The 16,834-nt window shown below is 37.7% G+C and overlaps 1 protein-coding gene across 5 annotated transcripts; it reads right to left on the bottom strand.

The window, feature by feature from the left end:
* Positions 1-1,926: 1,926 nt before the first annotated feature.
* On the bottom strand, positions 1,927-15,829 carry LOC126827666 (Q-nucleotide N-glycosylase 1). Of its 5 annotated transcripts, none has more exons than XM_050557121.2 (10): positions 15,781-15,829; positions 13,025-13,132; positions 12,139-12,233; positions 10,922-11,054; positions 9,688-9,837; positions 8,412-8,535; positions 7,566-7,680; positions 6,751-6,821; positions 4,812-4,879; positions 1,927-4,587 (listed from the first exon to the last, which is right to left on the bottom strand). In XM_050557121.2, the coding sequence occupies exons 2-10, from the start codon at positions 13,124-13,126 to the stop codon at positions 4,423-4,425; spliced, it is 1,023 nt and encodes a 340-aa protein (XP_050413078.1). In that variant the 5' UTR covers positions 13,127-13,132; positions 15,781-15,829; the 3' UTR covers positions 1,927-4,422. The 5 variants fall into 5 exon arrangements, with proteins under 5 accessions (XP_050413078.1, XP_055958521.1, XP_050413077.1 ...); XM_056102546.1 differs by lacking the exon at positions 15,781-15,829 and adding an exon at positions 14,963-15,345; XM_050557120.2 differs by lacking the exon at positions 15,781-15,829 and adding an exon at positions 14,437-14,918.
* Positions 15,830-16,834: the final 1,005 nt, after the last annotated feature.

The raw sequence follows: 16,834 nt of genomic DNA, 5'->3' as shown, positions 1-16,834 counted from the left end.
TAATAGAGCATAATATGCATTGAAATTGTTTATTTCCAACTTAAAATGTTTTATTGTCGTGACCGTATAATATTAATTGCGCAACTGCATGGTATGTACACGAGATAAAGCATCAATAATAAACAAGAAAAACATAGAATAAGATTTATTATATATAGATTTCTTAAAGTTTATATTAAATTGTAATAATACGCATTCAAATATTAGGACTTAGCAAATGGCATTTGTTGTCTGTTTAAACATTTCATATGAACGTTGCAACATTTATCAGCGTCCATTATTATTGAAACCTAAACTAGTTTTAATGTGATGACTTTAAAACTTTTGCCGAAGAATATTGTGGGCGGAGATCTGGAAATGTAAATTAAAAACCCCACAGTAAACAAGAGACACGTATAGGTATTATAAGGTTTATTCGTTAGTCTTCATCAGACGATTCAAAATCAAAGTTCATAATATGAGCGGGATAAATATCTTCTTGATGGATGATCAACAGCTCACATATATCCTTCGGATAATTCAGATACCCAATCACATTGTAAATCAAATGATTTTTTTCCCCAAAAAAACATGGGTTTGACTAGGGTATCAACTAGTTTGAATTTAATCTTCAAAGATACATCAATATTTGAAAAGGCTAAAAATGCTTTGAATGCTTCGTTTCAATTGTCGACGCCTCTGGTTAAAGAACCAGAAGATCGTACAAATTTAACTACAATCACCCTAAGTATTTGTATTCTTGAACAATTCTAGACAGTTTCCATTAATATTGAATTTGTCAAAAAGTTTTCTTCCTGACTTATTAAAAATCATTACCTGTGTTTTTTTTAAAGTTAATTTTGAGTTCTCGATCATCGCTCGCAATATTTATCAACCATATTTAATGAGGTTTGTTTGATAACAAAATAATATCTTCAACATATAGTAATGCAGGAATAGGAGTATCATTTAATTTAGGGACATAATAGAATGATTTAAAATTATGGGAGCTTGTCAATACTATGGTTATTCATAAACGTTTCACTTCAGTGTATTTCCAACTTTGACTTGTATTTGGCTACTATCTATCTATATATATATTTGTGACTGTCGTTTGTCTGTCTGTCTGTCTGTTTGGGGTTGGCGGCTACACTAGGTCTGCCCCGAGTCTGAAATTTGGGGTATAGGGGTAGCTCGGACCGGGGAGTAACATAGGCCAGGTGGCGTTGGTCTACCACTTCCGGTTTCGGAGTTATGACTCCCGAGCGAAGCCGGTCTGTTCGGGGTTGGCGGCTACACTAGGTCTGCCCCGAGTCTGAAATTTGGGGTATAGGGGTAGCTTGGACCGGGGAATAACATAGGCCAGGTGGCGTTATTCTACCACTTCCGGTTTCGGAGTTATGACCCCCGAGCGAAGTCTGTTCGGGGTTGGCGGCTACATCTGCCCCGAGTCTGAAATTTGGGGTATAGGGGTAGCTCGGACCGGGGAGTAACATAGGCCAGGTGGCGTTAGTCTACCACTTCCGGTTTCGGAGTTATGACCCCCGAGCGAAGCCGGTCTGTTCGGGGTTGGCGGCTACACAAGGTCTAGCCCCGACTCTGAAATTTGGGGTATAGGGGTAGCTCGAAGACCGGGGAGTAACATAGGCCAGGTGGCGTTAGTCTACCACTTCCGGTTTCGGAGTTATGATCCCCGAGCGAAGCCGGTCTGTTCGGGGTTGGCGGCTACACTAGGTCTGCCCCGAGTCTGAAATTTGGGGTATAGGGGTAGCTTGGACCGGGGATTAACATAGGCCAGGTGGCGTTAGTCTACCACTTCCGGTTTCGGAGTTATGAACCCCGAGCGAAGCCGGGTATCCTGCTAGTAAAACATATTTTAAAACATTAATTATAAACGTTTCCACTTGCACCTAAATCTAATAGCTTGTAGAAAAGACGTTCTCTCCAAACTCTATCAAAAGCTTTATTAAAATCATTGAAACAAACATAATGACATCTTTTCTCTTTGAAACACTTATCTTAAAGCTCTTAAAATTAAGATATTGTTAGAGGTTTTATAATGTTTTCTAAAGCCACAACTGTCACTGGTTATAAGACCTCTAAAATCATTCGCACTCTGCGGTGACTTGACTTTATTGATTGGTCCAATATCCAATATGTGTAGTTTAATGGTCGAGTGCGAGACATATTTAATAAGATATTGTACGAGTGCAATATCTGTATATTACGCAATGTCTGGCACGAGACCATTAAACAACTTAAAAAATACAGACACTCTCCACCACGTGCATTTCAATGAAATACGTCATACGCGTTCAATATTACAACTAGTATAATAATGTACGCTTGGCACACAGGCACTTGAAGGGATTAAAATAAAACTTCTTCAAGCAGTAGTAAGAAGTTTTATTTTAATCCCTTCAAGTGCCTGTGGCTTGGCACATTGCCCGTACCATTAGTTGAAATAATGGCGCACCAACATCAAAGGATGACGTCACATCTGTATTTAAAACCTTCTACCCATCGATATGCATGCAACTATTAAATATTTCCACTAACTTAGGTGAAATGCGGGCTTTAAGCGCCTTTTAAGCCTTTAAAATAATTTCATTGCTTATTCCGTCTAATCTTTCACTCTTTAATTTTGCAATGTGAATGTGAACCACCTTGCGATGAATAGGTTCATTCCACGTATTAGAATAAGTTCCTGTTTATTACGGAACTTTCAGTTTTCGTTTGATATCAATCATAAAGTTATTATCGAAAGAATCAGTAGAATTTGTATCTATTTTACACAAGTCCCGGAAGTGAGATTTTACGGTTTCGGGATCAAAACGAATTGATTGATCTTGTTTGTTTTAGCCAAATCATCAAGTTTAGTAAGTAATTCATCTTTGAATTCACGCTTATTAGATTTAATCAGTTTTGTCTTCTCATTTGTACACTGACGTTTCAAACCATGGTTTAGCATTTTTCTTTCTTTACTTGAGTATTCTAGTATAGGGTTTAGCCCGTTTTTAAAACTGTTTCAAGTTGCAGTACATTCTTATTAATGTTATTAATATCGGTCGCAGTTTGAAAATTTGAGGATTTAGTTAGCTCATTTGCATTAAAATATTCTTTCAATGATTCAGCTTCCCACTTGAAACGCATATCACACGTGGGTGGTGACCATATTAATTAAGTGGAGGAAACAAATTAGTATATTATACTTTTTTGGCGACTTTTACGTGATAACACAATGCTAATATAACCTATGCGTTTTCACCAGCGAAAAAGTCGGTCTGGTGCAAATGTAATGGGACCGTTTCCACTCTCCATGTAACCGACGAAATTAAGGTTCTTGAAAATAATACCGAAATTTCAGTGTTGGGAGTTGTCTATCAAGCCAAGGTCCAGTTATAGGAATTGAGAAATGAAAAAGGAAGTTTAGGGTCAATGGTTTTAGTTCAAAAGATTGGGTGGGTCAGGTAACCATAAACACAGATTATTTTAATTTGGCCTAATCCTTTTAATCTGTAGGTGACATCAATGGTTTGGGTCTTTTAGTCAGTATGTTGCATCAATTTGGTTTTAACTGCTGTCTCAATATACTATTTTTCTACTCTTGTAAAGTTTAAACAAAATTCTTATTAATGTACTTGTTCGTTTACCAAAAAGTGGTTATGTCTAGAAACAGTAACCTCATCCATTTACAGTAAATGCAACGATTTTATCAAAACATCCTACAAAGGAAAGACTAAGGGCATTTTATAGCTATTTTTGGGTTGAACATGACACACATTTAGGCATGGTAATAGGATGGAATGAAAAAAAAACCCAGAAGACACACTCAAACCCTGCATTTTATAGCTATTTTTGGGTTGAACATGACACACATTTAGGCATGGTAATAGGATGGAATGAAAAAAAACCCCAGAAGACACACTCAAACCCTGCATAAAATGTGGCATGTATACATTTGTGTATACACAAAGATATAATTAAAGAATTCATGGGCTTATGAGCAAGGGGATGGGAGGGGGTCTGCTTTCCCAAATCCGGCAAAAGCACGAAAGAAAAGAAATCGAACAGTGAAAGCAAAACGATTAACCAATTAACAATTAAATTTGGCCACAGGAGTGCAGAAGTTACTTAAAGGCCATAAAACAATATCTAGTGCTTCTTATCTTAGTAAGCTTGTCAAATATCTGGTTATATATCTACACCAATATCCCTAAAAGTCCTTTTGTTAGATCACATTTTGGCAGTTTCCCCACTAAAAAAAGTAATCCAGCTGAAAAATAAGTTACATATTGTTTGATTTGGGTTAAATGTGTATTGCTGATTGATAAAAAAAAGACTTTTTATTAGAAATTGGTACCAGGATTTTATGTAAAATTTCGGATACATCAAAATTGCCTTCCTTAACAAACATGCCTATGGATGAATTTGTCATAATCGTCAATAGTAGATGCATCTTGTTTTGTGGAAAGGAATATTTCTCATTTCATCTGCCTTCTCACGTCTGTAATCCCACAAATAATGATCTACTAAAATAGCATTTATATCAGCATCGACTGTCTGTGGATCAGCAGCTAAAAGCTTTTTTGTTTCTTCACAGATCAACTGTATAGAGAAAGAGAAAAAAGCATAATTATTAATTAATTAGCTACGGTTAATACAAAGAAAACAAATTCATTGAAAATAAAATGATATGTACTCATTTTTGAATAATAGCTTTAAACTCTTAGCAGATACCGAAATCATGCTACAAAGGCTACTTTCAAAGAATTTTAATACATTTATTATACCGGTAGATAAAATTCTTACTATAAAAAGTAATACATTACCTCTGTTGCCCAGATACTACAACCTCTGATCTCCATTTCTTGCCTGTCTCCATTTCCAATATTTACACCTAAAGTTAAAAAAGAAGTATTCATTACAACATATTCTTTATATTTTAGTGCTTTGGAAGTGTTCATAAGCCAAGTTATGATTATGTTGCGCTGAGGTTCTATTTACAAGAACACAATATTAAAACACTAAAACAAATTAGGGGAATACATGTGCTTTAAATCGTAAAGTATGTTATTGAGTCACATATACTGAGCGCCATGGAAAACGCATCACTTAACAAAATGATCCTGTAAACATATCTTATTTATTTTGCTTCTTATTGTGAACAATATTCAAATGGGAACACATCAATAACAACACATTTGTACACTTATGGATGTTTACTCTGTAATCAACGGTACAAAGTCAGAGGGGTCAAAACCAAAAGTACGACACAGATGTCAGTAGCGCGTGTGTCCTCCACGGGCTCTTACGCACGCTGTGCAGCGACGTCGCATGGAATTTACCAATGTTTGAAAGAAGGCCTGGGGCAAATTGTTCCATTCTTGGAGAAGAGCAGCTTCTAAAGCAGCAATGGTGTGCATCTGTGGTCTCCGATACAGACGGCGTCCAATCTCATCCCAGACATGTTCTATCGGTGCCATGTCCGGAGACATGGCTGGCCAGTCCAAGACATTGATGTTGTTAGCAGCCAGGTAGTCCATACTAAAACGTGGACGTGCATTATCCTGTTCGAAGTGCTGAAGTTGTGGGTGCACTCGAAACATCGGAACAACAATTGGCTGCAAGACATCATCACGGTAGGCTACAGCATTAATGCGACCCCTGCAAATGTGAAGCCTCCCCACACCATTACACTTCCCCCACCCCATCGATTTGTTTCGAAGACGCAGCAGTCTGCAAGACGTTCCCCAAGACGTCTCCACACACGTTGACCGCCATCAGCGTGATAAAGATGAAAGCGACTCTCATCACTGAAGAACACACTTTGCCAGTCTACTCTTCTCCATGTCTGGTGTCCTTGAGCCCATATCAAATGCCGCTGACGGTGATGATCCCTGAGGATAGCTCCAACATAAGGTCGTTGTGCACGGAGTCCTACTTCACTTAGACGACGTCTTACGGTGTTGGCACTTACTGGTTCTTGTCTTCCGACGACTGCTGCACCTGTTCGAGTCGCTGGGCGGAATCTGTCACGCAGATGAGTGACCCGGATGTAGCGGTCTTGAGTCTGGGTTGCAACGCGTTGTGGACCAGGACGTTGACGGTCACATGTTGATCCAGTAACTCGAACACGTTCCACCAACCTTACAATAGTGGACTGATGACAATTAAAGAGTCTGGCAATAGCACGTGTCGACATGCCAGCCCTTGACATTCCCATGGCTTCATTTCGTTGATTTTCAGTAAGTATCGGCATCTCTAGCTCGATTCCTTTACACGTCCAACAACAAATTACGACAGACTGACCTTTCACAGTTCATGTATCGCACATTAAGTTGAAAACATGCTTTTAAAGGGCTCACACACAATGTTGCACGTGAATATTGGGTTTTTCATGTGCATCTCGTGCAATTTTTTTTTTGTGCACACAGGCCGATATTTTTTGCGTTTGGGAGCATTGTGTGAAACAATAGTTCATAATATTGCATAATATTATACATACAAAACCACCTAGTAATAAAATATTTGGGAAAAAAAGTGATGCGTTTTCCATGGCGCTCAGTATATGTCATTCACAGTCAGTCCCTCCCTTCCTCTACCACTCTTTAGATGTTTTTTCTTTGCCACGCCTTCCGTCTTGAACCACTATCACTTTCACTTTGAACACTGGCATCTAACCAGTTAGTGAGCCACCGCCTTTCTTACTTTGTTCCTATAGCACCCGACACTCATCAGAACTGTTTAACGAATCTACATAAAAATTACCTTTGTGTAATGTCTGAAGTAAGTCATCTGAATATTTTAAGGCACCAAAATAGACCAAGCACTGTGGAATTCTGTAATAAACATAGATTACCAGGCAATGAAACATGCCTACCAGCAGTTAAAGGACAATGATAGAACTAGTTAATCATATTCCAAAATAATTTTAACACAGAGATCATTGCTAGATAGATGCATAATGAAGATTTGAAGAAACGGGAAGTGACACAAAAAATGAAATATGTGAGTTATCCTTATAAATAACTAACTGAAGAAACGAGTTATAACAGATACACGGTCGAGTTTCAGCTTACTAATGATTCTGTTGAAGTCAAAAAGTTTTTTTATGAGACTGTGAGAGGATATCTGATAATTCAAAATAAGAATTGACTTGTCACTAGATTAGAGAAAATGAGAAAAATATAAAAGGCCTGTGCATTCCCTTGATTTTATTCATTCTCTGCTTAATAAAAACATGGTAATGCACAGACTTTTTCTTTGTTTTCTCATTTTTATTGACATTTAATACTTATCTAGTGACATTATAATTAAAGCATAATGATTCATGCTATCACTAGTCAAAACAATCCCAGGAATTTTGAAAAAAAAAATACAAAAGCTCTGGCCTGTGCAAGTGAATATAAGGTTTTAACGACAAGGGCAAAAAGACTGCAATAAATTTTGAGTGACTCTGAATTAGAACAGGGTTTATGTCTATAGGTAGCAGAATAAGCCAATTTGGACATAAAAATCTCAGAAGCTAACAGAAACAGTATAACAAAATATTAGTTCTAGTAATAAAGTATATTTAGTGTTACCTGTAATCTGCAAACATAGTTATAGTATCAATATCATTAAATTCTCCATAACCTTGGCCTTCACAACAGCCCCATACATCTGCTATCAATATCTGAGCACGTTTGTAGAAAGCCACTGAAAAGGTTTATAAATTGTAGGATAAATGTCTTTGCAGTTTAAAGTTTTATAAAGAACAGTTTCCACTGGAAACTTTCCAGGTATCTGTGGTTAGTAGCTGTGACTACTAGCTGTGTCAAAGTTCTTCCATTACTGTGAAATCACTTTCTTAAAATCCCACAAAACCTACTTTTCAGACTCTGATGTATTTGGTTAAATCAAGATTGGGTTACAAATATTGATTAAGCATTTTTCTTGCAGGGTTATGTTAAAAATCATAATTTACATAAACTCTTCTACCCCCTCAAAATTTCTTACATGATAATGTTGAACATGTCAACTTTAAAAGAAAATGAAATGAAATGGGATTTAATGTCCTACTGCTCCAACTGGTTTAATGAAGACGGGCATACATCATACATACAGTGTGCTATGAGCGGAATTTAGTCTGGACAGCTGCGCTACAGTCTACTCTTATATCGAATTCCGACTGCCAAGGGATCTTTTACGTGCACTCCAATGTGTACACAGGACCTTGTTTTCTTGTACCATCCAAATGACTAGACTGACAGCTGTCTTTCTCAGGCCCTCTGGTCCTGCACTACTAACAATCCTGATGAATTTTTTCAGCCACCACTGAGAACAAACCTGTGACCTCCAGGCTAGCAAGCCGGCGTCTTACTCACTTAGCCACCTTGGGTCCCAACTTTAAAAGACAGCCCACATTTTTATAACATATTTCTACCAACCTTTTTTACCGTTATATTCTGCTTCATCTCTATAGGCAGGAAAATCTTCAACCACTAACTTCAACAAACTCTGAGCACTCTTCTCTGATTGCTTTATACAATTAATAAAGCTACCATCATATTTCTAAAATGTGATAATAAAATAAAACAAGAGCATCGCTAACGCTGCAATATACGTCCACATTCCAGCTTTGATTGATATGGTACTTTTTAAAATGAAGAGAATGAAATATGAAATGGCTGTAATATGATCAGAGGCAAAGAAGGCTAGGCGTCAGGTTTGTTTTGCCAAATTTACAGATAAAATACTAACAATAAAGTGGGTGTGACACTGCCCCAGGAGGTCGGGGCAAGTATCAAAATAAATAGTTGCTGTCTTTATGGTATAAGGAATAAAAAAGGAACATTTCAAGATGATCCATTCAGAATTGCAGCCTGTAGACGATAAATACAAAAACTGGGCGTGGCTCTGCCCATGGGGGTTGGATATGGAAACAATATAAATAGGAAGCATCCTGTTATTGAAATGGCAACATCAATAGTTGCCTTCCTAAGGGTCTAAGGAATACGTACACCAAGTTCCAAGATAATCCATTCAGAATTGTGGCCTTTGTCCGTTAAAGGCAAAAATAGGGCATTGCTCTGCCCCTGGGCGTCGGGGCATTCACCAAAATCAATAGTTGATGCCCTTAGGCTCTAAGGAATACATATGCCAAATACCAAGTTGATCCATTCAGAATTCCGGCCTGTAAACGATTAACATAAAAATTGGGTGTGGCTCTGCCCCTGGGGGGTTGTGACATGCAGTTGTCGTCCTTAGGCTATAAGGAAAACATATCCCAAGTTCAAAGACAATCCATTAAGAATCCTGGCCTGTAGGCAACTCACAGAGACGCAAAGAAAAAATGGGTGTGGCTCTGCCCCTGGGGGTTGGGCATGCACCAAAAACAATAGGGATCATCCTTAGGATATAAGGAATAAGTATGTAAAGTTTGAAGATGATCACTTAAGAATTGTGGCGACGGCAATATACGTCCACATTATGAATGTGCATAATGTGGACGTATAAAAATCAAAATTGCTGTCTTTTTCTTACAGAACAAATAAATCACCCTGAGTATTATGTTCACTTTTTAAAAACTATTTGTTGATAAAGGTTTATGTGTGGGCAAAAAGGGAAAATATTTCAACCCAATGAAGGCTGCAGCCAATTAAGCTTTGGGGCCATGGCCCAATACCCCATTGTAATTGAGCTAGTAGCAGCTTTCTTATTTACCTTTAATAAAACAGAACCAGCTTCATGTAAAACTTCAACACGTTTATCTAGTAGAGGTATATTATAGTCTGTATCTGAACGTAGAATACTTGCTAGTTTCTCTTGACCAATAGAAGCATAATAATTAGGATCAGTAATAGGAATGCCATCCTGAAATTACAAAATATATACTCTTCAAAAAAAAGTAGGGGATATTGAAATGCAAATACCTATGCAGGTTGAGATATGATAAATAGTCATGGACACTTGACATGCTTTGAGAGTATGTTCACAGATGAAGAACTTATAGCCCCAACAGAACCACTGAGCTGCATGTGCGACACGCAATAGCGCCATACACGTGGGAGGGGTTCATTGTCAAATTTGACACTTCAAGGAAAGGTTGATGAAAACTGTCGCTTGCTCGTTTATCCTATCCATGTTTGCTTTCCTATCGGTTCTTGCATAAGATTTACTGTTTAGCGTATCTTTGCTTTAGTGTGTTACGTTTAATTTGATTGGGAGACGTGTTCGGCGACGTCAACCGTCAACACAGCAAGAATTGGCCGTGGCACTGCAAGAGGAGTGGGCCAGATTGGACGGTTGATTAGGAGCATGCCACGACGAATTGCTGAATGTCTGAGGATTGGTGGAGCAATTACTCATTATTAAGACAAAAATCAAAAGCGTCCATTTTCACTTTTGACAGTGTATCTCTTTGCGAGTGAAATGGGGCCGTCAGATAAGCCACCCATATGAACTGTTTATGTTCATGTGTAGGCAATTGGCCTGTTATTGACATACACAGGTTACTTCTAATAAAAACAGCAGTGCATTTCCAGAGTTTAGTATTGTTTCTGGATATCCCCTACTTTTTGAAGAGTATATCTTAGGTAGATTATTACAGTATTTTAATTTGTTTTTGATTCTCGGCTTGTACATGACAAGGGGTAGGGTTGCGTGTTCAACCTTGTGGGTTTTCTCCAGGTCCTCCGCTTTCCTCCCACTGCTAAAAACCCAGATGCGCAAGCGAATTATTGAAATAAAATTGAACCATGTGTTATTTCCTAAATAATCTAGTTTGTGTGGAGTGGACATTAAACACTCTCTCTCTCTCTCTCTCTCTCTCTCTCTCTCTGAGATTTAAATAGGACTAGAATAATCATTTTTTTGGCACAAAAATATATCTAGAATTTCATGTTTAAAGTTAAATCTATGATTCAATGATACAGATATTGAAGATAATTTTACTCACATCTAAAGCTCTATTAATGGCGGCACACAATGACCAGTAACCTGTATGTTTCTTTCCACCATATTCCACGCTATATTTCTTTGTCTCATCATCAGAATAAAACGAAAAATTTAAGGTGTCCGCAAGAAAAACCCTGAAAAAGTTATTTTACCATTAATTTCCATGTATACCTATTTACAACTGAAATATCCTACTTTCTCCCAAATCACACAGTAGGCCTAAGGTGAATCATACAACACTATATGAGAAGGAAAGCAGAGTTTCTGTTTTAAATTTTGCAAGTCAGACATTTATAGTTGGGGTCATCTTTTAATATAACTCCATTCCACCATTAATAACTTTGTATAGGCAAAATATTCATCTGTATACATAATAAAAACATTCTAAACTACTTTTTTCTATCATTTCAAGTAAGTTCCAGTAGTGCTATCGGTATACTGGTAATAATATACAGTGGCACTGTTGGTATATTAGTAATAAAATACAGCAACAACAATAAACACATAAACAGTAGGATGCCCCGCACACAGGGGTGGATTGGGGACGGGAACCGGCCCGGGCTCCCGTGTCGGAGCGGCCCCTTTTACTGACCACGGAGCCCAGAAGGGGGGGCCGGGGGCTCTCCCCTTTGAAAATTTTTAAAAAAATGAACCCCAAATACGCGATTTGGTGGCATATCTGATTATAATCTCTGTCAAATAATATATCTCATAAATCGATTAATTTAGGCCAAAACCCTGACCTGCAAGTAATTTACAACCATCAACTTGTGAAATTATCATATCGTCATATTATGCAGGATTCCGAATTCCGGCCCACACCCCAGAAAGTCTATTATACCAGCCCATTCCACCCACCGGCCACATACAACATGATCATCATCGCTCCATGGCCGGTCCAATACCCCCCCCCCCCATTATTGTTTTCATTTTTTGTCCGACCGGCCCTTTGGCTGATTGCCCGATCCGCCCCTGCCCGCACAGCCCAAAAGAGTTTACCCTACCTCAACAGATGATCATAGTCAAATGAAAATGTCTAAACTGATTACTAAATAGCTCTGATGCAGGGCCAGCAGTAGCATGTATTTGCTATACATGTTTCTAATTTTAATAAAGAAATACAAAATAAATGAATGATAACGAGTCTGAATTACATAACATTTATATTGTCAGTTAATTTCAGTTGTTTTTCTTTTCCTTTTAACTAGCATAACTTACCAATCTACAGCAGCTTTATCCATTGTTTTAGGATTGAGTTCATGTTCTTTCCACGACTTCACACTAAAGGCATCTTTTTTCACATGATCAAAAACCTATAAGAGAAAAGGGAGATAACTAAGTTAAAACTGATTAAGCAGACACGCCACCAATTACTACCATGAGGTTTTTGTAAATAATAAAACCCTTGTTTGATAAATAATTGAAGGATAGGCATATTACAAATTTATACAAAATTAGCAAATAAAGATAATATCGGAAACAGTGTTAATCCCATTCAGGTGTCTATATATACACACACACCTGTATGGTTTAAGAGAGAATTTCCTATTTTGTGTCCCCTCGTCCCTTCCCTCTCACATTGAGTGTATTTATTTCTCAAACATTCATTGAAATAAAGTCAAACAAACAATAATGCAAAGCATTGTTGCCCATTTTTTAGCTCCAAATATAACAGGGCCGGCAGAAGCAATTCTTGATTGGGGGGGGCTTCCATCCTAGGTCCTTATAGGCAAGGGTCCAGGGGCCGCAATAACCTGGAGAAAAGAGTACTTGTGGCCAAATTATTGGGGGGGGGGCTATTCTCTGGTAAACCCCCAGACTTCATGCCAAACTTGACTTGTCTCCACCCATACGCCCCCACCAGTGCTCAATTAATTTCATAACATGCCCCAGATATCAACCCCCCCCCCCCCACACCAAAGAAAAATTTACAATAGAGAAGGTGGGCATTCATGCATAATCTAGGAGTGAAGTGTCTAGCATTCTAGCGAAAAAAAATTGTTTGTTGAATAAGCCATAAATCAGGGATGGCCCATATATCATCAGATGTCAAGTACCGTCCCACCCTGCATTCCAACATGTTCTACTTCCAGTTTAGACTCACCAATTGAGCTGTCTTCTTGATACCATCAGTACATATTGAAACATCTTTACTTGTTTCAGCAATTAATCTTCCTGTTTCTCTTGGACTCAACACTCCTGCCATCTTTACCTGTTAAAATAAGAAACCATTGAGATTACTTTTATTTACAAATCACAATTTCACTCTTACTCTCTAAGTATAGTTATCAAATTTTGTGTTTATAATAATTTCACTTCTCATCCTACTTACTAAAATTTCGATCAAATAATGGGAACCATGTTGGCTTAGTGATTACAGTGCTTGCTCACTACTGTTGTTGACCGAGAAAGTTCTTTGGAGGAACAGGACAGAGGGACTAGCAAGGGAAAGCGTCTATTCATTTGGATTGGGCAAAAAAAACAAGCCTTGTGTTTTTGCACAATCCGAATGAATAGACGCGGATCCAGGAATATTTGAAGGAGGGGGTTTGCCCGGTACCTGAGACAAATTTTTTTGAGAAATACATGGTCTCTATTGTCATTTTGGCATATATCCATACACACCAATGGTGATATCGTAGACAACCCAACCCCCTGTTCGACATCAATTTTTATGATGAATTAATACAATGACATTGTGATTCAATTTCATTGATGCAAAGCATTAATTGTTATATCACATATTATTAAGCCTATATCATCATCCCGCGCTTTGAATGCCCATCCCATCACACCATCTCCAGATAAAGGATAAAGCACACAATGGTGACACTTTTCTCATAAAAAGTGTTGTTTTACAAATTTGTTATGTAGCCGAGCGGGTGGTGGAATAAAATGTTTACGATATTACAATAAAATTATGATTCATAGATTTCTTTGTTGTTCGTTTGCTCTTCTTGCTAATAAAAAAAAAATCCATTATTAAAAAAAAAGTGTCCATTATTAAAAGAAACTGTCCAAAAAAGTATAAAATAATGGATCGTATTTGTCTTAATGGGGGAGAGTTAGTGAGGTATTAACGATCACTCATACATTCTATGATTCTACCCTATAATGGATTAACTACTCAAAGGATGAGGTCAAAGCAAGACTTTATGAAATACTACATACCCATGTAATGCCCATATAACAGTTAACTGAGACAAAAATGCTCCAAAATGGAGCAAATTTGCCCTAAAAATGAAAATAAAATCACTTTAATTTTTTTTTTATCAATTTGATAGGAATAATCAAACAAGGATATACACTTTTGGATAAATAAAGATAGTATATAGGACGTATGATTTCTTGTTTTGATTTAATATTAGAATTATTTTGTTATATCTTTAATTCTAATAAATTATACATTTGCAGGCCTACTAGACAAGGTCGATCAGTGACTGTTATATGTTCTTTAATTTTATTTTACCAATACATTACTTTATCTTATGCTGAACTTCAAACGACAATCATCACCTGTGATAATGATAGCGCCAAAAGACACACACTATTAAATAGGTTTATGCAAACGTTGGCAGTACGACTTGTTATACCTTGGCTGTGATGTGATTGCACAATAGTATGAAAGTCTTGGACCACGTGGCTTTATGCGTCTTGCCGCCTGTTTCCCGCCAAAACAAATTTCAGTACTCTATAATTACAGTTGAGTTCACAGTGTTTTCAGTTCGTAGATATTGACAACCAGACGGTCATCGTAACGACCCTCAGCTTAGTTTTAGTATTACCAAAACTTCTTACTGATAACATGGACCTTATAATAATAAATATAGCGACAGACACCCTTTATATAACCAAAGCATCTAGCCAATGACAAGCAATACATTTTATAGACCAAGGCGCGGGCTCGCTAATCCAGGGTTCGATCATGTTACTGGTACTGGCAGAGAAAGTTCTTCGGTATTAGGCCTATTCAGCTCGGTTCCTCTTTGCCAGTGGCGCAGGATCAGCGTAGGCCCGTAATAGTCTTTCGGATGATACGTACACGTATACACCTGGACAGCTGGGGTTCAATTAGCATTAACATGGACATCAAAGTGATAATTAATAAAACAGTGTAGCCAATAGACTTTCCTGCATAAACATCGAGAAATCGATTTAAAACTGGGTGGTCTTTAAAATCGACATTCTTTTTGTTTGGTTCATATTTTTTTGCCCTTTGAAGTAGGACGTTTATAGGCTAATATCCCGCAAAAGAATTCAGTTAGGAAGGCGCTGGCTCACTTTAAACCATATCTCGACTCAATCCTGTTGGCTGCGAAAGTTTCTTGGGTTTTTTCATCATTCTTTTCGCTTGCCAGTTGGGTAGGACGGCGGGACTGGCACAGAAAGTCTAGTCGTTTGTATGGGACTTAAAAGAGTCCATGTTTCGTGCACACGTTGTGTATCATGGGGGAATGGACCTTATAATACATGTATAATAGCCCAAGGTCCATGGTTGTACACCTTGATTCTTGACGAAGAGTGGAAATTGAACTCCGCTGCCCGGGCATCATTTCCCACATAGCACACTGCATTGGCGTGCCGTGGTTGGTGCTGAAACAGAGCAGCACTACACCATCCCAATTGGGGTGTTGCTCAGGGTCGAACAAGGGCACATAAATTTGTAATATTCTGCGATAAAGCTGGGCTGGGTGATCGAGTCTTTGATGTCCGATTGTATGAATTATGAATTCACGCACAAAATATTGGTAATTTGTGTTGGTAAATAAGATAATATTCGTAATAGATGTGAGGATTGGGCTATGACAATGGCGCTATAACATTAACAGATGAAGATACAAATTGACAGTGTCTACTAACAATAAGGCCACCAGTTTGTTGATAACACTCATGAAGTATGGAGCCCCATCGGTGATAAATAGTTGATCACCGTAGCCTAATGGCAACTGTGCCAGTTATCGACAAATAGTTATTCATAGAAATACTATTCAATTTTTGACAACTTTGTTAACTTACCTTAACGAAATTAAAGGGCATAGTAATATCATCAACTTTTATCGTGTCGTGATATAAGTTGACAGAATGTGTTTTTCTAAGATTATTGAAATGTAATAGATGTGAACATTTCATAAATTAGCAGCCCAAATTCCCTTTCTGTGTTAATTTTTCATCGTCGTTTGGCAATTTTGGATTTGACGTAATTTGAATGTACATCATCGGGAGTGTTATTCAAAAGTCTCCACAATGTTGCCAAGCCATCCCTGAAAAATGGACTGAGGCTATTTACCTGAAAATTTTCTTTGTCACCCGAATTTTCATAACGAATCAATCATTAACTAAAACGAGTTTTACACAAAGCTCCTCTTAAGCTTTATAGTATTCAAAACGTTATACAGTTATATTTCTACGATATATGGTCTCATTCTGTGCTATTCCGAAGAACGGAAATACATTACATTGTCCGAAAAATGGTCGGGCTCCTACGCCCATCTCTAAGTATGTTAGTACTTGGATTTTTCGTAATGGTGTCATTATTCAAAATTAATGTAACTTTGTTTTCTTTGTGAGAGCGATAACGACTGTATGATTAAAGCGTTTAATATCTCAGCGATGGATTGGAGTACAATACGTCTGAAATTTGATATACAATGTAATTTGATCATGCCCGGTCAAGCTGCAATATAGTGTCAAATCACGTCAAATTGAAAATAATTATTGTAACAACCCGCGAATACCCCCAAAGCACTTTGATAAAACATAAAATTTATGTTTATATGCCAAAGATCTCGGTACCTTTCGATATTGGCAGGTGTCGGACCGTGAATTCATGGATCATTGCTCGTGGTTGTACGAAATATCGCGTTTTTAGCTTGTGGGCACTCTTGATTTCAAATTCATAGATATTTAAGCCTAT

This window comes from Patella vulgata, chromosome 7 (assembly GCF_932274485.2).
Source record: "Patella vulgata chromosome 7, xgPatVulg1.2, whole genome shotgun sequence".
NCBI classification, from domain to species: domain Eukaryota; kingdom Metazoa; phylum Mollusca; class Gastropoda; family Patellidae; genus Patella; species Patella vulgata.
Note: the sequence above shows the minus strand (reverse complement) of the source record. Positions and strands in the feature narration are given on the sequence as shown.